The 23,061-nt window shown below is 41.3% G+C and overlaps 1 protein-coding gene across 3 annotated transcripts; it reads right to left on the bottom strand.

Annotated features, from left to right (window-relative positions):
• Positions 1 to 1,698: 1,698 nt before the first annotated feature.
• Positions 1,699 to 6,724, bottom strand: LOC115158224 (E3 ubiquitin-protein ligase RNF126). Of its 3 annotated transcripts, none has more exons than XM_029706905.1 (9): positions 6,466 to 6,724; positions 5,194 to 5,252; positions 4,943 to 5,003; positions 4,485 to 4,705; positions 4,228 to 4,296; positions 4,022 to 4,091; positions 3,782 to 3,875; positions 3,502 to 3,617; positions 1,699 to 3,269 (listed from the first exon to the last, which is right to left on the bottom strand). In XM_029706905.1, the coding sequence occupies exons 1-9, from the start codon at positions 6,538 to 6,540 to the stop codon at positions 3,114 to 3,116; spliced, it is 921 nt and encodes a 306-aa protein (XP_029562765.1). In that variant the 5' UTR covers positions 6,541 to 6,724; the 3' UTR covers positions 1,699 to 3,113. The 3 variants fall into 3 exon arrangements, with proteins under 3 accessions (XP_029562765.1, XP_029562766.1, XP_029562764.1); XM_029706906.1 differs by having other exon boundaries at positions 4,485 to 4,627; positions 6,466 to 6,716; XM_029706904.1 differs by having other exon boundaries at positions 4,485 to 4,723; positions 6,466 to 6,710.
• Positions 6,725 to 23,061: the final 16,337 nt, after the last annotated feature.

The raw sequence follows: 23,061 nt of genomic DNA, 5'->3' as shown, positions 1-23,061 counted from the left end.
AATGTGATTAAATGGAGTCCACAAAATATCTTACTGTATGGAAATGTGGATCACATGTAGGCCTATGTAGTTAGATTGTAAAGATAAAGATGTATTTAAACTCTAAATAGTCATCCACCCCAAACAGTAAATATGTAAGGGGTAATCAACGAAGGGCTATGCGTTCTGTGGAAAATAATGAACGACGTGGAAAATGTGTTCCACGACGCTAGCAGAGTGGAACTGACCTTCCACGGAGTTGCATTATTTTCCAGAGAACACATAGAGCCCCGAGATGATTATCCCTTTCATACCATGGTTATAATTTTTTTGACGCTATAAATGTGTTCATTGCTGGTAATGTGTTCAACGTCCACTGCTTTTGAGTTGACGGCCTGTACACGCTCAGTTAGGCCACAGCTAGACTCGATGACGTGTTGCTGCGCATGAGTTTAGCTAGCCAACGTCGCCATGACATCGCCCAGCGGGGAAGCAGTTACTTCATTTATTTTATTTAACCAGGTAAATTGCCTAAGAACACTTTCCCATTTACTGCAACGACCTGGGGAATAGTTACAGGGGAGAGGAGGTGGGATGAATTCCAGTTGGAAACTGGGGATGATTAGGAGGCATTGAAGGTATGAGGGCCCGATTGGGAATTCATACTCTGTTTTTGACAAAACCCCCTTTGGAAAATGACAACAAAGCAAATGCTCCCTATTTTTTGGGGCATGTCACTCATGGATGTTATTCTCACACAATACCAGACAACCATTTATATGGTTTACTCTTAAAGTGGTTCAGGAAATCTCACTAAATAGATAGGTGTATCAGTGGCAATGAATCTAGAGACCTACTACATTTCTTTGGAGGAACTGACAGCTTGAGCAATTGATATGTATTATAATATAAACAGAATTGTGGCAAGCAATTATTCAAATCTAAGTTGATAAGATTTGCCATGTCTACTCTTGCAAATTTACTAATTACTCTGTTTTAGAAGCTGAAAATGTGAACTCATTCATGATGTTCATGTTAAAAGAGACGTACCAATGTTGCATTGGGTGTATTGTACAATAGGCATATTCAATGATACTTAAAGTACATTAGATACCGTATAATGAAATATTTGGTCCTAAAATACAGCAGGCAATGTGTTTGTTGTGTAATGTTTATCCAAGACATGCCCTTTGGTGGATCTCACAAGTAAAAACAAAACTGGACAACAATTATTTTCTCTTAACCAAACACCTTGCCAAAGAGGGGTGTGTCATTTCCAGTGTTGGTCGTTAATGAGTTCATTGTTTTACCCTCTGGTGAGGTCACAACTTCTCAGGGTAGTAAATGTGATATCATTGCTCTAAATGGGAGTATGAGACACCGTCCCAGAACAATTGTTGATTATAGCCCTTGAAAACAATCGTTATATCCATCATGCAACAAGGCTTTGTTTTTATATAGGGTGACAAAACAATTACCTACAATTCCAAACTCTATGAATAGTTGTGTTGTTTCAGGCAACTACATCAGAGGTTTGTGTGACAAACAGTAGCCATTTTGTATTACACTCCCACCTAGTGTCAAACCCATGTCGGCATGAGGAAATGCATAAGTAATCGACACTGAGTGACTGAAATCTACTAGATAACCCATGAGTAATAAGATATTGGTCTGATAGCATTATCATTTCTGGGACAATATATAGTCAATATAGAATCATTCACTTGAATATTGAGCGGTAGCACCCAAAACATCTTTATTTTCAAATCAATTGTTTTGTTCAGGGGTGTACATCATCTGCAAATCAATATTTCACTTAAAATTGTATTTTGTGAATTTAACATTTAACTTAATGTAAAAAAAATTAAAAAATGCACTGAAACCCACTGATTATGTATGATTGAATAAGAAAAGGCTGAGTTAGAATGTGTCTAGCTTGGTTAACTACAATGGATTTTCCCTCTGTAGTTAGAGGAATTCAGTAACATTTGACAAGCCAGCATCCAAATAAATTTTCCAAAAAACCCCAAGCCAAATGTAGTTTGTTTTTTAATTGAAAGAGCAAAACAATGGCACCAGTGCAACTTAAGTCAGTAAGAAACTGAGATACCCAATCAGGTGGACCATACTTATACTCAAACTGGAAATCAAATTCTCCTCCATCACTACGACAGTGGATGAATCAAATTATTTAAATATTTGAAAGGTGTGGGCTACAAAGAATCAGAACAGTGCAATTTGAGGCCATATGGCATAGTGCTACAAACACTGGAAAGTTCGAGGGGATGAAGGGGGAGTGTAGTTGAGACATACGTGATGTGTATGGTTGCGGTGGGAACAGGTGGGTCTGAGCAGGTGTAATGTCGTCGATGTTGGTTGAAATTTGTGTGCATCGGTTTATTGGTCTTTTGTTTATGTAGGGTTGTTATTGTTTGAGAATTTTTCTTTTTTTTTTTAAGTATGAATGATAAATTTATACATACTTTTGTTAAAAAAAAATTTTTTTTAAAAAACACTTAAAATTTGATAAGATGTTTCCAATCCATGGAAACAAGCTGCAGAATCCAAACCGAGTACACATCCTATACTTGGCCTCCTTTCTCCTCCACTCCTGAAAGTTCCCATTTTGAGGCCTACAACTGTACAGATATGGATGCTACTTAAAAAAAAAAGTGAATGCAATATATTTATCCTTTTTCACAAATTGCTGTGCATCCAAAGTATTAAAATTAATATACCTCTCATTGTAAAACAACTCTGTCTTGGTAAGAGGAGACCAGAAAAACCTCCCTACCCTTGTCTGCCCTCAGAATGCAGGACTAACTGGCTTGATCTGTTGTTGCATGATGAGGTTATCCAGAGTGACCGCCCCTAATGTTCCTATTCTCCCCAGGCAGGGGGTCAGCCTTCCACCTGGCAAGGCGCACCATTCCTGAAGGCTTGAGGAGAGCCTCAGATGGGGAAGAAACACATTGACTTTCATTTGATTGGATTCCTGCTGGCTCCAGTCCAGTGTGAGACAGCGCTCCAAGTGAGGATGAGACTGGGTGTGTGCTCTTAGCTCCCCTCTACAGCCAGAGACTGGCACCCACTCAGGGCAGTTCACAGGGTGGGGAGAGGTGGGGAATGTTTTTTTAGCAGTTGTTGGCTGAGTTCTCGTTGTTGGTTGAAGTGGAGGACGGGGGTGTAGGGGATGAGGCAGCGGCAAAGTTCATCCCTGATAGACCTGGAGGATTCATAGCGGTGTTCTGGCCACTCAAGCTTTTCCTGCACACTGGACATGTGTCGTGCTGTGTCAGCACACAGGGCCATAAACACAGAAGACATCACTATATAATTAGTCATCTTCAAGAATTGAAAGTAGGGCCAGTAGTTTTTACTGAGCACTTAATAACACTTGCCTAGGAGAATATATGTTTGTGGTTAGGTGATTTCTTTTGGGGGGGGGGGGTCAGCATAAGGTCATATAGGTTTTGTCAATGATAGCACTAAAAGAAGGGTATATGAGTGGAAAGGTCTTACCTGTTCCAGCCAAGGTATTATGCAATCATTGTGAAACAAATGATTACATGGAAGTTGCCTAACATTTTCTCCAGCACTGTAGTCTTCTTTACACACTGGACATTCTAGACCTGAGACTGAAAACAGAAAACAAATTCAAGATGTAAATGGCTTAAAAACACCACCAAACCCTATGACGCACTGACTTCCCTAGAAAAAGAACAAGACCACAACAAGTCCAGCGCACAGGTGATGCAATTGAGTGTGCTGTAAATGTGTGTTAATGTTCAGGGTCACTCACCAACATGCTCCTGTGTGATTGGGATTGTGGGAAGGCTCTTGATTTTGTCCCTGTCAGCTGGCGGAGGGCCAGTGTTCTCAAATTGATTTAATAACTAAGGGACACATACAAAATACATTTTTATTTCATACTGCGCAGATCTTGCTGACCAAACGTAACCATTTTCACAATGCAAATATGCAGGCTTTTTTTTTTATTAAGAAACTTTAATAATGTGAGCGGTAATCAGTCAATACGTACCTGTGTAATGATTGCATCTAGTCCGTTGGCACCCCAGGCATAATCCATGGGGTTTGAGTGGAGCACGCCCCTATAAAAAGGAAGATAAATAAACAAACGTCAGATGGAAGAAAAAGAGTCAGTTGGCTGACTTCAAAGTTTTACATTTAAAAAAAATCAAAATGGGGCATAGTACATCCCAGTATCCCGAGACTAATTGTACTCACCAGGGTCCCACACCAATATTTGGCATTGCCGTAGGGGCGATTATTCCATTCACTAGCTGCTGAATGATTCTACACAAGATGACAAAAAACATGATTATGTTCTGCATGCATCCAAAAATGAAACCTAATTTTATCATTGCTTACATAAAACATGGGCGACAAGCTAAATCATCAAAGCTCAAAGGAAAAGAGACAAGCCTGTCACTGGGAACTGACACATCTAAAGTTAAAAAGGTCCCACAAGTCACTGAGGTTACCCCTCTAGAGTGGGCACTCCCTCATGTCTCCCTGCCTGTCCCCGGATGTCATGGCGGCCGCGAGGTTGCCTGGTGCCGTAACGCTGCCGTGATGCCAATTCCTGTTCCCGCCGGTTCTCTGTGTCACGGTTGTCCTCTGTTCCCTGCCCCGCTCCAAAATCAAAGGAGTCGTCAAAGACACCCAGAGCAAACTGTCCATAACCCGATGGGAATGTAGCCATCTGTGAAGAGTCCACATTCTACAAGAAAATTACATTTAACAAACAGCCACATTCATAAATTACTTGGGAGTTCTTTCTGTATTATTCAATGTTTATAGTCAACAGAAATCCCAACTACGTCAATTCAACTGAAGAAATCTTTCCAGAATGCACAAAGGTGTGCTTTTGTGTTTGCTAAGATAATATCATGGTCTAGCCTGGGTTTATCAATAAGCAGAATGAATAAGCTGCAAAAACCTCAAACGACTGTTGGTTCTGATCACCGCTGGAGATGGTGGATGTGGACCCATTTTCACTGCTGTTCAGGAAGAGAAACATAGAAAACAACAGTTAGCAATTTTGGAGAGATATTTTTATATTTGTGCACACCCTCTTGACCAGAGTGGTGTAATCATAGGTGAAAAGTTCTGTGATGCCAAGTGACAAAATCAATTGAAATCTTTAATTAGAATGTCAACAGTATGCCTGCCATCACACATTTAACAAACCTTCTTTCCTCCGGCAGTTCCTCGATGAAGCCAGATTCACACCGTGGACATGTGTAATCCTGCAAACAAATATTACAATGCCTTTAGGTGTCCTTTTCACATTCACTACCACACAGTGAGCAATTAGCTATTGAATCCCTACTTCACTACATTCAACTATGAACGTGGACAACTTCAAAGAACAGACATAAAAATGAGATAATAATCCAATTGAAATACAATAAACAACAAATAATCCTGGAAGGACTTGAATTGTGTTCAGTATATAATTCAGTTGTCATTAGCACCAAACTGGGGAAAGCCTACAGATGAACATGTCATTGTTAGACACACCTTTAGTATTCTGACAGATTGTTCCAGGCCCTGACTGTTATGCTGGTGTGATTTAACTGAATGGCACACACACACAGAAAGAATGCAACATGCCATTGTCACTGACTGTAGCATTTCAACACTAGACATAATATTTTACATTTGGCATTGAAATATGCCAGCAAACAACCAACCTATGTCTACGCTTTCTAGAGAAAACCTTAATGTCATAATGGAAATATTTACAATAAACTGTTCCTTGGAGATAATGGAAAATTAAGTCAATATCTCACGACCAGCTAAATACAAATCGTCCTCTGCTGCAGCTGATCTGGATGTAGTCATAAGGCCTACAGGATGTTTGGACACTGAATGGAATCCTTTAGTAATCATTCATCGCTAATCTAGTTTTAACTGTCATCACATGCCATTGCCAAGCATTGCTGACTGAAAGGACGTTCTGATGCATTCCTTGGCTAAGAGTGCTTGTCCCATAATGTCAGATTTCTTGCTAGCTAGATATGCGAGTCACATTTATATCTTGCATAAATGTAATGCCCTAGCTAAGTAAACTAGTTAGCACGTACACAGCCAAGCTAGATACTGTAGCTAGTTACAAACGACGCAACTCCAGACAGGCTGGCCAATTAGCTAGCTAGCTTAACCGAAAACCATATCAGATGCAGTTAGTTGGTTAACTAGATAGCGAGTCTCTGATTTCAGACACCATCCTTCCAGCTTAAAATATTAGCTAACTAGTTCTCATTAGATACCTGTCAGTTGCCAGACATGGGCAATCTGGTTAGCTCACGTTAGCGTACTGCTTAGCTAGATACTAGCCAGAGTGGCTGTTAGCTACCTAGAAATGCTAAGGACTCCAATCGTTCAAGGCCAACAACAATGTATCTACTCTCCACGACTATTGTCTTTAACTTCTTGCTTCTTGTCAACGTTACTTACCGGGAGGCGAGGGCTGATCTCTTCCGAACATCTGTGACAGAAAAACTGTCTGGGCCATGGAGGTGCTTCCGCCATCTTTTTGGTTGTAGGAGACAGTACGGCGAAATGAAGGGGACAAGAATCATTCGCTCACTATAATATAGGCATTACATCTCAGTGAATGTACGACGCGCTATAATGAAATACATTAAACTTCCCAAATGTCTTAAATCTGTATTATTCAGTATGTAGCTAAATAAAAACAATGGCATCTTTATGTAGGCCTACATTAGCATTTTCGTTGCACTAGTTTCCACTGATGTTTCACTGATGTTTGTTGTATAATGATAAGGTAAGAAGCAATACTAAGCCAATATGCATTTCTGATAGTTTTTAAAATAAATTAACATGAACAACATACATTATAACTAAAGAAATTCCGGGGAATAATGAAGCGCTATGTTTTATTTCACTTTTCTGATGGCGGGTCTACGCAGTATTGCCACATGGTGGCGCTTTTGTGTCCTAACTATATTGTTTAGTTGCTGATCTCCAGCAAATATTGCCCCTCAGCAGGTAAAGTATTCTTCATATTAATGTACAGGATTGTGGTACATTTAGTGACCAGTTGAGAACCTATTGGCAACCTTCCTTTCACCTTATGTAATACTAAAAGATCCAGAGTCCAGTTCAAAAAACAGATAATGCTGGTCTATTCTATTACATATTTTGGGAGATTTTACTATTGATGTGGATAAACCCTGGCTGACTGACAGGGGGCACTGTATTGAAGCCACCGTGCAGCCATATTTTGGAAGCTATAAAAATGCATTTATTAATGTCTACATTTGTTTTAGACAAGTATATTCTATTAGACACCTTATTGCATACGTTTGAATTATATTATGTGAACTGAATATAAACAAATAAAATAAAAATATAAAAACCTATTCCTTATAGTATTTCTTCACAGTATGGTCTACTAACAAAGAGGTTTTTTTTTTTACAACTAACCCATTATAGACCACAGCCTGTCGTAGTAGGGAACACCTACTCTAAAGTGCGCATGTGCAATAACTCAATTCACCCTTGCATTCCTTCTAAACAACTGAAGTTTTTTAACTATGTCGAAGGGTAAAATCTACAAAACTTAGTCTACTCTGTACGTAACAGATTTTAATTTTGGGAACAGAAAATTGTATTGAGATCAAATGTTTCATCGATGAGAAAATGTGCAAAATGTCGGCCAAAATCCATTTCATACCATCTTCTCCCACTGCCGGCCAAAGCGCTTCTTCTCGTCACCATATTTGGTAGTGAGTGGAAACGCCAGCCGGATGCTTCACATTTATACATCCGGTGAAATATCTGCCTCATTGTTCTATCTGTGGTAGTAATGTTACTGCCAGTGATGTATATACCCCCTGGGTTGCTTTTTCTATGTTTTGGTCATTGAGAGGCTTTGAAGCCACCGTTCGGCCATATTGGCACTGCCCAGTAGGAGCAGTGCTCCATAGGAATTCATGGAATCCTACAGTATTTCAATTAAATGTTTTAAGGACAAAATGATGTGTCTTTATGTATTTTTTGTTGTAGAGAGGACAGTAACATTAGTACTCTCATTTTTAAAAATATATATTATTACATTTATGTTTAGCTCACATATCATTTAAAAGAATAATATAATAAATGTGTTAAAAAACTAATGTAAACATTAACAAATACATTTCTATAGCTTCCAAAATCTTTTTTGACAATGGAATACCAAGATGGCTCCAAGGTGGCTTCAATTCAGCACCACCTGTCAGTTATCCAGGGTTTATACACATCATTGGTTACTGTCCCCAATTCATCACATACATACTAAAATACACTTAATTATGTCCATGAAACATTTTATTGAAATACTCCTATTGAAGACTTCTCATTCTGGGGAGTACCAATATGGCGGCCAGTGGCTTCAAAGCCTCTAATTGGCCAATGCCAATAGATATACAAAGTTGATAGTTTGGATCTATTTATCTGTTGTCAATGTACATAATATACTGAACAAAAATATAAACGCAACACTCAACAATTTACAGTTCATATGAGGAAATCAGCCAATTTAAATAAATTAATTAGGCCCTAATCTATAGATTTCACATGACTGGGAATACAGATACCCATCTGTTGGTCACATATACTGTACCTTAAAAGAAATGGGCCTCAAAATGATCTTGTCACGGTATTTCTGTGCATTCAAATTGCCATTGATAAAATGCAATTGTGTTCGTTGTCCATAGCTTATGTCTGCCCATATCATAACCCCACCGCCACCATGGGGAACTCTGTTCACAACATTGACATCAGCAAACGGCTCGCCAACATTACGCCATACACGTGGTCTGCGGTTGTGAGGTGGGTTGGACGCACTGCCAAAATGTCTAAAACTATGTTGGAGGCAGCTTATGGTAGAGAAATGAACATTACATTTTCTGGCAACAGCTTGGTGGACATTCCTGCAGTCAAAACTTGAGACAACTGTGGCATTGTGCTGTGTGATAAAACTGAACATTTTAGAGTGGCAATTTATTGTTCCCAGCACAAGGTGCACCTGTGTAATGATCATGCTGTTTAATCAGCTTTTTGATATGCCACACCTGTCAGGTGGATGGATTATCTTGGCAAAGAAGAAATGCTCACTAACAGGGATGTAAACAAATTTGTGCACAACATTTGAGGGAATAAAGCTTTTAGTGCGAATGGAACATTTCTGGGATCTTTTATTTCAGCTCATGAATCATGGGACCAACACTTAACATGTTGCGTTTATATTTTTGTTCAGTGTAGTTCAAACATCACATTTTTAAAGCATTTTCAAGATTGCACTGCCTAGGTGGTCTTGTAGTTATGTAAAAGAGGAGAGCTTGATTGATAAGACCCAGGGCACCATGCAGGTCTGTTTTTATTTTGGAAATGAAAAATACATCTCCTTTGATATTTCACTCTTTCACAGGTAGCTTTAATGTTATCTCCAGAGAGCCATAACAGTAGTGATTTATGGTCAGCTCTGGCAGCTTTGTAAGATACTGTATCACTCCAGCATCCAGGGGTATTGAGTTTACTGTGCTACCTTGAGACAAATCTCCAGTACTTGGTACCACATGTTGAGAGTAAGTAGGAGTTTCCGCCTGACTGTCCTCTAGCCAATCCCAGCTCTCCAATCTGCTCGGCTGATTTGATGTGTTATTTCATACTCCTACCATACCGAAACCATTATGGTTTTGCAAACACAGAAGTCTTAAAGCCATAGACCCAGAATGAAGCCTTATAATAAAATACAATACATCAACATTAAATGATGCCAAACTAGGATACTTTTGATTGATTTGGACTAAATACAGATGCCATGCCTTTAAAACTAATTAGAAAAATGGCATAGTAAACACAATGTATAAATTGCCCAGCCTAATATACAAATTGCCATGGCCTTTACAGCCTTGTGGATAGTTAGGCCTTTTAAAATATTTTCCATCACATGAGTTAGTCTAATACGAGGACTACTTCTCTTTATCAACTGAGAACATTTTACAGTGATACGATTTAATGTGGATGGAATGTTCTTCCCATAAGAAATACATAGTAACCCAGTCAGTTAGTCCACAGCTCCGGTCCTGTATCCTGTGCTGTGTCTGATCACTGTTGGAGCTGGAGGGGCACTTCTGTTCTATGGGCTGTGAATAGAGAGGTCTGATAGCACTAAGGTTGCTATGTCTAAGTCGCTATTTTCTCCCTGCTCCCCTGTGTGCCATCGCTGCAATCCAATGTTCATTGTTGCACTTATATCTGGGGAGTGTCTGTGAGCAGACTGAGCAGACCAGGGTCAGAGACAGGTCATGTGAGCTGTTGGAAACAATGCAAGACTGAGCAAGCCCTCTGGTCATGCAACCGAAGTAATATGGGGTTGAGATATTGAATTGATAAGTGTTGAAAATAGAATTGAGCTTACCATTCAAGTATTTTAGGGTTTCCCTGAGTCATGTAGAAGTAAGATATGGTGACAGGCAGCAGTTCAATATGAAATATATAAACCCCACCTCTTTAAAGAATACCTGGGATAGGATAAAGTAATCCTTCTACCCCCCCAAAAAAATATATAGATGTACTATTGTAAAGAGGTTGTTCCACTGGATACCATAAGGTGAATGCACCAATTTGTAAGTCGCTCTGGATAAGAGCATCTGCTAAATGACGTAAATGTAAATGTAAATACGTTGAATAGCTCAAAATGTGTGTATGCCTAGAGCAGGGCTGTTCCTGGAGAGCTACCCTCCTGTAGGGTTTCGCTCTGACCCCAGTTGTAACTAACCTGCATCAGCTTATCAACCTGCTAATTATTAGAAGCCCTGGCCTAGAGTAAATGGAATGGATTAACACTGTAATAAATTAAATCACATTTTATTGGTCACACACATATTTAGCAGATGTTATTGCGGGTGAAGCGAAATCCTTGTTTTCCTAGCTCCAACAGTGCAGTAGTATCTAACAATTTACAACAATCCACAAATCTAAAAGTAAAATAATGGAATTAATATACACTGCTCAAAAAAATAAAGGGAACACAAACAACACAATGTAACTCCAAGTCAATCACACTTCTGTGAAATCAAACTGTCCACTTAGGAAGCAACACTGATTGACAATAAATTTCACATGCTGTTGTGCAAATGGAATAGACAACAGGTGGAAATTATAGGCAATTAGCAAGACACCCCCAATAAAGGAGTGGTTCTGCAGGTGGGGACCACAGACCACTTCTCAGTTCATATGCTTCCTGGCTGATGTTTTGGTCACTTTTGAATGCTGGCGGTGCTTTCACTCTAGTGGTAGCATGAGACGGAGTCCACAACCCACACAAGTGGCTCAGGTAGTGCAGCTCATCCAAGATGGCACATCAATGCGAGCTGTGGCAAGAAGGTTTGCTGTGTCTGTCAGCGTAGTGTCCAGAGCATGGAGGCGCTACCAGGAGACAGGCCAGTACATCAGGAGACGTGGAGGAGGCCGTAGGAGGGCAATAACCCAGCAGCAGGACCGCTACCTCTGCCTTTGTGCAAGGAGGAGCAGGAGAAGCACTGCCAGAGCCCTGCAAAATGACCTCCAGCAGGCCACAAATGTGCATGTGTCTGCTCAAACGGTCAGAAACAGACTCCATGACGTCCACAGGTGGGGGTTGTGCTTACAGCCCAACACCGTGCAGGACGTTTGGCATTTGCCAGAGAACACCAAGATTGGCAAATTCACCACTGGCGCCCTGTGCTCTTCACAGATGAAAGCAGGTTCACACTGAACATGTGACAGACGTGACAGAGTCTGAAGACGCCGTGGTGAATGTTCTGCTGCCTGCAACATCCTCCAGCATGACCGGTTTGGCGGTGGGTCAGTCATGGTGTGGGGCGGCATTTCTTTGGGGGGCCGCACAGCCCTCCATGTGCTCGCCAGAGGTAGCCTGACTGCCATTAGGTACCGAGATGAGATCCTCAGACCCCTTGTGAGACCATATGCTGGTGTGGTTGGCCCTGGGTTCCTCCTAATGCAAGACAATGCTAGACCTCATGTGGCTGGAGTGTGTCAGCAGTTCCTACAAGAGGAAGGCATTGATGCTATGGACTGGCCCGCCCATTCCCCAGACCTGAGTCCAATTGAGCACATCTGGAACATCAAGTCTCGCTCCATCCACCAACGCCACATTGCACCACAGACTGTCCAGGAGTTGTGGATGCTTTAGTCCAGGTCTGGGAGGAGATCCCTCAGGAGACCATCCGCCACCTCATCAGGAGCATGCCCAGGTGTTGTAGGGAGGTCATACAGGCACGTGGAGGCCACACACACTACTGAGCCTCATTTTGACTTGTTTTAAGGACATTACATCAAAGTTGGATCAGCCTGTAGTGTGGTTTTCCACTTTAATTTTGAGTGTGACTCCAAATCCAGACCTCCATGGGTTGATAAATTGGATTTCCATTGATTATTTTTGTGTGATTTTGTTGTCAGCACATTCAACTATGTAAAGAAAAAAGTATTTAATAAGATTTTTTCTTTCATTCAGATCTAGGATGTGTTGTTTAAGTGTTCCCTTTATTTTTTTGAGCAGTATATAAATATTAGGACGAGCAATGTCGGAGTGGTATATACATATGAAATGAGTAAATTAGTATGTAACCATTATTAAAGTGACCAGTGATACCATGTCTATATACAGTGCCTTTGAAAAGTATTCAAACCCCTTGACTTTTTCCACATTTTGTAACATTCCAGCCTTATTATAAAATGTATTAAATTGTTGTTTTCCCCTCATCAATCAACAGTCGTGGCCAAAAGTTTTGAGAATGACACAAATATTAATTTTCACAAAGTCTGCTGCCTCAGTTTGTATGATGGCAATTTGCATATACTCCAGAATGTTATGAAGAGTTATCAGATGAATTGCAATTAATTACAAAGTCCCTCTTTGCCATGCAAATGAACTGAATCCCTCAAAAACATTTCCACTGCATTTCAGCCCTGCCACAAAAGGACCAGCTGACATCATGTCAGTGATTCTCTCGTTAACACAGGTTGGAGATCACTCTGTCATGCTGATTGAGTTCAAATAACAGACTGGAAGCTTCAAAAGGAGGTGGTGCTTGGAATCATTGTTCTTCCTCTGTCAACCATGGTTACCTGCAAGGAAACACATGCCGTCATCATTGCTTTGCACAAAAAGGGCTTCACAGGCAAGGATATTGCTGCCAGTAAGATTGCACCTAAATCAACCCTTTATCAGATCATCAAGAACTTCAAGGAGAGCAGTTCAATTGTTGTAAAGAAGGCACACAAGAAAGTCCAGCAAGCGCCAGGACCGTCTCCTAAAATTGATTCAGCTGCGGGATCGGGGCACCACCAGTACAGAGCTTGCTCAGGAATGGCAGCAGGCAGGTGTGAGTGCATCTGCACGCACAGTGAGGCAAAGACTTTTGGAGGAAGGCCTGGTGTCAAGAAGGGCAGCAATGAAGCCACTTCTCTCCAGGAAAAACATCAGTGACAGATTGATATTCTGCAAAAGGTACAGGGATTGGACTGCTGAGGACTGGGGTAAAGTAATTTTCTCTGCTGAATCCCCTTTCCGATTGTTTGGGGCATCCGGAAAAAAGCTTGTCCGGAGAAGACAAGGTGAGCGCTACTATCAGTCCTGTGTCATGCCAACGGTAAAGCATCCTGAGACCATTCATGTGTGGGGTTGTTTCTCAGCCAAGGGAGTGGACTCGCTCACAATTTTGCCTAAGAACACAGCCATGAATAAAGAATGGTACCAACACATCCTCCGAGATCAACTTCTCCCAACCATCCAGGAACAGTTTGGTGACGAACAATGCCTTTTCCACCATGATGGAGTACCTTGCCACAAGACAAAAGTGATAACTAAGTGGCTCGGGGAATAAAACCAATATTTTGGGTCCATAGCCAGGAAACTCCCCAGACCTTTATCCCATTGAGAACTTGTGGTCAATCCTCAAGAGGCGGGTGGACAAACAAAAACCCACAAATTCTGACAAACTCCAAGCATTGATTATGCAAGAATGGGCTGCCTTCAGTCAGGATGTGGCCCAGAAGTTAATTGACGGCATGCCAGGGCAGATGGCAGAGGTCTTGAACAATTAGGGTCAACACTGCAAATATTGACTCTTTGCATCAACTTCATGTAATTGTCAATAAAAGCCTTTGACACGTATGAAATCCTTGTAATTATACTTCAGTATCCCATAGTAACATCTGACAAAAATATCTAAAGACACTGAAGCAGCAAACTTTGTGGAAATTAATATTTGTGTCATTTTCAAAACTTTTGGCCACGACTGTACACATAATACCCCTTAATGACAAGCTAAAAAGGTTTTTAGAAATGTTTGCTAATTTATAAAAAATAAAAAATATTAATATGACATTTATATAAGTATTCAGAACCTTTACTCAGTACCTTGTTGAAGCACCTTTGGCAGAAATTACAGCCTTGAGTCTTCTTGGGTGTGCTTGGCACACCTGTATTTGGGGAAGGTTCTCCCATTCTTCTCTGCATACCATCTCAGATTGGATGGGGAGCGTTGCTGCACAGCAATTTTCAGGTCTCTCCAGATATATTTGATTGGGTTAAAGTCCGGGATCTGGCCAGGCCACTCAAGGATATTCAGAGACTTGTCCCAAAGCCACTCCTGCATTGTCTTGGCTCTGTGCTTAGGGTCATTGTCATGTTGGAAGGTGACCCTTCACACCAGTCTGAGGTCCTGAGCGCTCTGGAGTAGGTTTTAATCAAGGATCTCGGTACTTTGATCGATTCATCTTTGCCTCAATCTTGACTAGTCTACCAGTCCCTGGCGCTGAAAAACACCCCCAAAGCATGATGCTGCCACCACATGCTTCACCGTAGGGATGGTGCCAGGTTTCCTCCAGATGTGACACTTGGCATTCAGGCCAAAGAGTTCAATTTTGGTTTCATCAGACCAGAGAATCTTGTTTCTCATGGTCTGAGAGTCTTTAGGTACCTTTTGGCAAACTCCAAGCGGGCTGTCATGTGCCTTTTACTGAGTAGTGGCTTCCGTCTGGCCACTCTATCATAAAGGCCTGATTGGTGGAGTGCTGCAGAGATGGTTGTCTTTCTGGAAGGTTCTCCCATCTCCACAGAGGAACTCTAAAGCTCTGTCAGAGTGACCATCGGGCTCTTGGTCCCCTCCCTGACCAAGGCCCTTCTCCCTCGATTGCTCAGTTTGGCCAGCCTAGGAAGATTCTTGATGGTTCCAAACTTGTTCCATTTAAGAATGATGGAGGTCACTGTGTTCTTGGAGACCTTTAATGCTGCATAAATTGTGCCTCGACACAATCCTGTCTCGGAGCTGTACGGACAATTCCTTTGACCTCATGGCTTGGTTTTTACTCTGACATGCACTGTCAACTGTGAGACCTTATATAGACAGGTGTGTGCCTTTCCAAATCATGTCCAATCAATTGAATTTACCACAGGTGGACTCCAATCAAGTTGTAGAAACATCTCAAGGATGATCAATGGAAACAGGATGCACCTGAGCTCAATTTAGAGTCTCATAGCAAAGGGTCTGAATACTTACAGTTGAAGTTGGAAGTTTACATACACTTAGGTTGGAGTCATTAAAACTTGCTTTTCAACCACTCCACAAATTTCTTGTTAACAAACTATAGTTTTGGCAAGTCGGTTAGGAAATCTACTTTGTGCATGACACAAGTAATTTTTCCAACAATTGTTTACAGACAGATACTTTCACTTCTAATTCACTGTATCACAATTCCAGTGGGTCTGAAGTTTACATAACTGTGCCGTTAAACAGCTTGGAAAATTCCAGATCATGGCTTTATAATCTTCTGATAGGCTAATTGACATTATTTGAGTCAATTGGAGGTGTACCTGTGGATATTTTCAAACTCAGTGCCTCTTTGCTTGACATCATGGGAAAATCTAAAGAAAAAATTGTAGACCTCCACAAGTCTGGTTCATCCTTGAGAGCAATTTCCAAACGCCTGAAGGTACCACGTTCACCTGTACAAACAATAGTATGCAAGTACAAACACCATGGGACCACACAGCCGTCGTACCGCTCAGGAAGAAGACGAGTTTTGTCTCCTCGAGATGAACGTACTTTGGTGCGAAAAGTGCAAATGAATCCCAGAACAACAGCAAAGGACCTTGTGAAGATGCTGGAGGAAACAGATACAAAAGTATCTATATCCACAGTAAAACGACTCCTAAATCAAAATAACCTGAAAGGCCGCTCAGCAAGGAAGAAGCCACTGCTGCAAAACCAAAAAAGATCGTACTATTTGGAGAAATGTCCTCTGGTCTGATGAAACAAAAATAGAACTGTTTGACCATAATGACCATCGTTATGTTTGGAGGTAAAAGGGGGAGGCTTGCAAGCCGACGAACACCATCCCAACCGTGAAGCATGGGGGTGGCAGCATCATGTTGTGGGGGTGCTTTGCTACAGGAGGGACTGGTGCACTTCACAAAATAGATGGCATCATGAGGAAAGAAAATTATGTGTATATATTGATGCAACATCTCAAGACATCAGTCAAGAAGTTAAAGCTTGGGTCTTCCAAATGGGTCTTCCAAATGGACAATAACCCCAAGCATACTTCCAAAGTTGTGGCAAAATGGCTTAAGGACAACAAAGTCAAGGTATTGGAGTGGCCATCACAAAGCCCAATCCTATAGAACAGAACTGAAAGGAGGCCTACAACCAAGGAGGCCTACAAACCTGACTCAGTTACACCATCTCTGTCAGGAGGAATGGGCCAAAATTCACCAAACTTATTGTGGGAAGCTTGTGGAAGGCTACCCGAAACATTTGCCCCAAGTTTAACAATTTAAAGGCAATGCTACCAAATACTAATTGAGTGTATGTAAACTTCTGACCCCCTGGGAATGTGATGAAAGAAATAAAAGCTGAAATAAATAATTATCTTGTCACGTCCTGACCAGTAAAGGGGTTATTTGTTATTATAGTTTGGTCAGGACGTGGCAGGGGGTATTTGTTTTATATGGTTTTGAGTGTGTGTTTATGTCGAGGGGTGTTTGATTTATGTATTCCGGGGTTTTGGTCATTGTTCTATGTTTGTATATTTCTATGTCTATTCTAGGGTGTTTAGGTAATTGGGATTGGGGCCTTCAATTGGAGGCAGCTGGTTATCGTTGCCTCTGATTGAAGGTCCTATATTTAGGAGTATGTTTGTTATGGGTATTGTGGGAGGTTGTTCTTAGCACTGCTGTATTTAGCATGCAAGACTGTTAGGTCGTTTCTTGTTTTGTTTATTAAGTGTTCACAAATAAAGTTAAGATGAGCACTCGACCCGCTGCGCCTTGGTCCATTCACTACGACGACCGTGACATCTCTCTACTATTTTTCTAACATTTCACATTCTTAAAATAAAGTGGTGATCCTAACTGACCTAAAACAGGGAATCTTTACTAGGATTAAATGTCAGGAATTGTGAAAAACTGAGTTTAAATGTATTTGGCTAAGGTTTATATAAACTTCCGACTTCAACTCTATGTAAATAATGGTTTTCAGTTTTTAATTTTAATACATTTGCCAAAATGTCTAAAAACCTGTTTTTGCTTTGTCATTATGGGGTATTCTGTGTAGATTGCTGTGAATTTTTATTTGTTTAATCCATTTTAGAATAATGCTGTAACGTATCAAAATGTGGGAAAAGTAAAGTGGTTTGAATACTTTCTGAAGGCACATAGGGCAGCAGTGTACTTTATGTGTGTTTCTATGCAATTTATCTAAGTACAGATGGTAACAGAAATCGCCAGACAGAAGTGTCCTTTAGGAACAGCATCGCCTACCCCTGGTGGTACAGTCAGAAGAACAGAAAAATATTTTGTGTATAGGCAGCCATTGTCCCGGGCATGCTGGTAGGACGACTGTCACCCCATAGAGTTGTTCCAGACACTCCATCAGGGAATGCCCTGCACAGTTCCGCTCGGCCCCCGAGTACCTAGACACACAGCAGTAACACATTTCCTGGGCCTCTTAGTCATGCATGCGTCACTTATTTCTGCTCCCACTGAACAAGATCCCTCTCCTACACATGCTGGCGGAAGCCATGCGTCACAAGAGCTGAGCATCACACTGTAAAATCCCAGAAGTGAGTCCCAGAGTTAAAATATGTCAGTAGTTAAGGAAAGAGTTATGCCCAACAAGTCAAGACAGACATAAAACTCCTTAACACATAAATTAAAGTGCCACTTAAACACACGTTAGGCAGTGTGGATTGTCTGCCAAACTAATTCCAGGCCATGAGATCTTCTCTTTGCTCAGCTCATCCAGTGTTTTCCATTGTGTGACTAGACTCTGTGTCATACACATTGGCCGCACTGCAATAGTCCATTAGCTTTGGCGATTACATCATTATACAGCTAAGGAAATATAGACGTCAGTGTGGTCTGCAATAACATGTGTGCACAATTAGCAACAAAAATCCAATCTCCTCTGTCATAGTAAGTTTGATCTTAGTCACTCTCTGCACATGCTCTTGCAATACCCAAGAGATCTTGATATCATGGTAGTTTGAGAGTGACTTTATGACCCATTGCTTCACTAACACATTATTAGTCTTCCCTGGACATGTCTAAGACATGAGTGTGAACACAAAGTGTGCCTCCATCCCTAATCTCGGAACCAGGTCACCATGGTGAGGAACGGTAGCAGAGGGCCACAGCAGACAGATTCAGATCCCTATTTGCATATTTTCCAGGGTGCCTTTTCGAGTGAATTTTATAGTTAGCAGTACCACCCATGACTGTGTTTGCTAGTGACAGAGACATGGCTTTTGCAGGCATTCATTTTCAGTTCTGTGGCCTTCACCATTATATCCTAGGTGAATATGTCATCATTAAAATACAATTATTTAAGACAATACTTTACTTACAATATTTAATACAGCCTTATATGAGGGCCTAGTTTTACCCATATTCAGTGACCTGAAACTCATAGGTTTCAGGCCACATCGGGCCTGCAAGTCACATTATGTTGGCTTGCAAAGTGAAGTGTAATTCCTATTGGAATCCAGCCAGAGTTCGGATATTCACCCTCAACCTGCATTCAGAATGACTGCCATGGTTGGGAAGACTAAGATATGAGACTACCTAAAGCTTCTAAACTGGAATAACCATTTCAGTAACGGGTGCAATAAGTCCAACTAATTTACGCTGCATTTAGACAGGCAGACCAATTCTGATCTTTTTTTCACTAATTAGTCTTTTGACCAATCAGATCAGCTATGTAGAAGATCTGATGTGAAAAGATCTGATCTGATTGGTCAAAAGACCAATTAGTGGAAAGAATATCAGAATTGGGCTGCCTGTCTAAACGCCGTCAGATTGGACTAGTTTATAAAAAATGATGCTATTTATATTTGTGAAGAATAAGATTAATTAATCAATCAATGTACTTGCATAAAGATATATACTGCTCAAAAAAATAAAGGGAACACTTAAACAACACATCCTAGATCTGAATGAAAGAAAAAATCTTATTAAATACTTTTTTCTTTACATAGTTGAATGTGCTGACAACAAAATCACACAAAAATAACCAATGGAAATCCAATTTATCAACCCATGGAGGTCTGGATTTGGAGTCACACTCAAAATTAAAGTGGAAAATCACACTACAGGCTGATCCAACGTTGATGTAATATCCTTAAAACAAGTCAAAATGAGGCTCAGTAGTGTGTGTGGCCTCCACGTGCCTGTATGACCTTCCTACAACACCTGGGCATGCTCCTGATGAGGTGGCGGCTGGTCTCCTGAGGGATCTCCTCCCAGACCTGGACTAAAGCATCCGCCAACTCCTGGACAGTCTGTGGTGCAATGTGGCGTTGGTGGATGGAGCGAGACATGATGTCCCAGATGTGCTCAATTGGATTCAGGTCTGGGGAACGGGCGGGCCAGTCCACAGCATCAATGCCTTCCTCTAGCAGGAACTGCTGACACACTCCAGGCACATGAGGTCTAGCATTGTCTTGCATTAGGAGGAACCCAGGGCCAACCGCACCAGCATATGGTCTCACAAGGGGTCTGAGGATCTCATCTCGGTACCTAATGGCAGTCAGGCTACCTCTGGCGAGCACATGGAGGGCTGTGCGGCCCCCCAAAGAAATGCCACCCCACACCATGACTGACCCACCGCCAAACCGGTCATGCTGGACGATGTTGCAGGCAGCAGAACGTTCTCCACGGCGTCTCCAGACTCTGTCACATCTGTCACGTGCTCAGTGTGAACCTGCTTTCATCTGTGAAGAGCACAGGGCGCCAGTGGCGAATTTGCCAATCTTGGTGTTCTCTGGCAAATGCCAAACGTCCTGCACGGTGTTGGGCTGTAAGCACAACCCCCACTTGTGGACGTCGGGCCCTCATACCACCCTCATGGAGTCTGTTTCTGACCGTTTGAGCAGACACATGCACATTTGTGGCCTGCTGGAGGCCATTTTGCAGGGCTCTGGCAGTGCTTCTCCTGCTCCTCCTAGCACAAAGGCGGAGGTAGCGGTCCTGCTGCTGGGTTGTTGCCCTCCTACGGCCTCCTCCACGTCTCCTGATGTACTGGCCTGTCTCCTAGTAGCGCCTCCATGCTCTGGACACTACGCTGACAGACACAGCAAACCTTCTTGCCACAGCTCGCATTGATGTGCCATCCTGGATGAGCTGCACTACCTGAGCCACTTGTGTGGGCTGTGGACTCCGTCTCATGCTACCACTAGATTGAAAGCACCGCCAGCATTCAAAAGTGACCAAAACATCAGCCAGGAAGCATAGGAACTGAGAAGTGATCTGTGGTCCCCACCTGCAGAACCACTCCTTTATTGGGGGTGTCTTGCTAATTGCCTATAATTTCCACCTGTTGTCTATTCAATTTGCACAACAGCATGTGACATTTTTTGTCAATCAGTGTTGCTTCCTAAGTGGACAGTTTGATTTCACAGAAGTGTGATTGACTTGGAGTTACATTGTGTTGTTTAAGTGTTCCCTTTATTTTTTGGAGCAGTGTATATTGAACAGTGGCAACCCGTCATTCAGGTCAGGTGGGGCTTTTCTCCACGAGGAGGTGATATTATAATGTTGTTGGGTCTGTAACCATGTTTTCCAGTGAAAGTTCAGTAATAGACCCATGTAATTCCAGTTGATATTGCGATGATTGTTTTGTTTGCGCAATGCGCTGTCTATGCTTCGGTATAGGCCTATTCTCTATAAAGTGGATCCTTGTGATTGTATTTTCCTTCCTTTTTAGACCACATAGGCCTAATAAAATACTTCAAATGGTAGGCTAACCGCGTCTCTCTCTCTCTCTCTCTGGTTACTTAAAGAAGAGTAAAATTAACGCCTCAGCATCTGCTGAATTTATCTGAACTAACACCTACCTGAATCTCTGTCTGTGTCCAGTTTGAAGGTGCTGAACGAAGGCCTACCTCTTCACAGCTCGTTTTCTTGCATTTACTTATAATTAGAGCTTAGTGTTAATGATATAAGAACAAACATTATGAATCTACTGAACATAAATGTAATAATGTTTGTGTATGGTTCAAGAGTCAAAACTCATGTCGACATTCATTATTATTGAAGGAGAATATGTTTTTTATCGAGTTACACAAATCCACAAGGAGTCAGTAGACACCATATTTATTTAAGCAAGTCAGCCATATCAGCTATGGTTTTTAAAAAGGCAGTTTTTCGCTGCAAGATGAGGCTCCACTGATAGCCAGGTGTAGCGGGAGTAAGGATACAGCAGCTCCCGAGTGGTGCAGCGGTCTAATGCACTGCAAGTCAGTGCTAGAGGTGTTACTACAGACACTGGTTTGATTCCAGGCTGTATCACAACCGGCCGTGATTGGAAGTCCCATAGGGAGCGCACAATTGGCCCAGCATCGTCCGGGGTTGTCATTGTAAAAAATAATTTCTTCTTAACTGACTTGCCTAGTTAAATAAATGTTAAATGTATATATATTTTTAAATACACTCCATGGTGCTGAAAAGATAGCTCCGCTGTCGGAACAGCTTTATGTAGGCCCTAACAGTTTGTGGGCATCGCTTGTCACAGTTATAGTGCAATTAATGTATTGTTCAGTGTTGTGTTGTGTAGTGGCTTTGCTGGCATGCATCTATTTTTCATTTTTTTGTTTGCCCCACCAAGATTTACATACTAAAATCGCCACTGATATTGAAACAAACAATTCAAAAAATCTACCTACAATAGAGCATGCTCGGAAATCTGATAATGATGGGCGTGGTTTTGGTTGAACTCTGGTTATTAATATATTAACACTGGGGTTATTTTACAACAAAGAGTGTTGATTTAACTCTTTACGGTGTTAATTTAACTCCTGAATCAACACTAGAAATGTTACATGGAAAAATTAACACTCCATAACACTGGCCAATTTGCTATGTGCTATGAAAGGGACACATCTGCTGGCTTCCATACATTTCAAAGACCTTTTAGAATTCTGAAGAACCGTAGATGCCATATCAAGGTTCCTTACTGGGCAAGAGTTCTCCAAAGAACTTCAAGTGCTGAGGAAGAACCATTTAAGAACTTTATTTTTTCCATTGTATTAGACACAGCATATGTGTCAAAAGGCTGAGTGCGGTGAAAACAATACAATTACCAAAAGAGCAACAACAATATATAGTACCAGTCAAAAGTTTGGACTCACCTACACATTCAAGGGTTTTTCTTTATTTTTACTATTTTCTACAATGTGGAATAATAGTGAAGACATCAAACCTATGAACTAATACATATGTGTGCAAAGCTGTCATCAAGGCAAAGGGTGACTACTTTGAAGAATCTGACATCTAAAATATATTTTGATTTGTTTAACACTTTTTTGGTTACTACATGATTCCATATGTTTATTTCATAGTTTGGATTTCTTCACTATTATTCCACAATGTAGAAAATAGTAAAAATAAAGAAAAACACTTCAATGATTAGGTGTGTCCAAACTTTTGACCGGTACTGTAGATGGTGGAGGAGATACATAGTGGGGCTTGTGCGTCAGACTGTT

Source organism: Salmo trutta, chromosome 22 (assembly GCF_901001165.1).
Source record: "Salmo trutta chromosome 22, fSalTru1.1, whole genome shotgun sequence".
NCBI classification, from domain to species: domain Eukaryota; kingdom Metazoa; phylum Chordata; class Actinopteri; order Salmoniformes; family Salmonidae; genus Salmo; species Salmo trutta.
The sequence above is the reverse complement of the archived record's forward strand: the minus strand, read 5'-3'. Positions and strand labels throughout refer to the sequence as shown.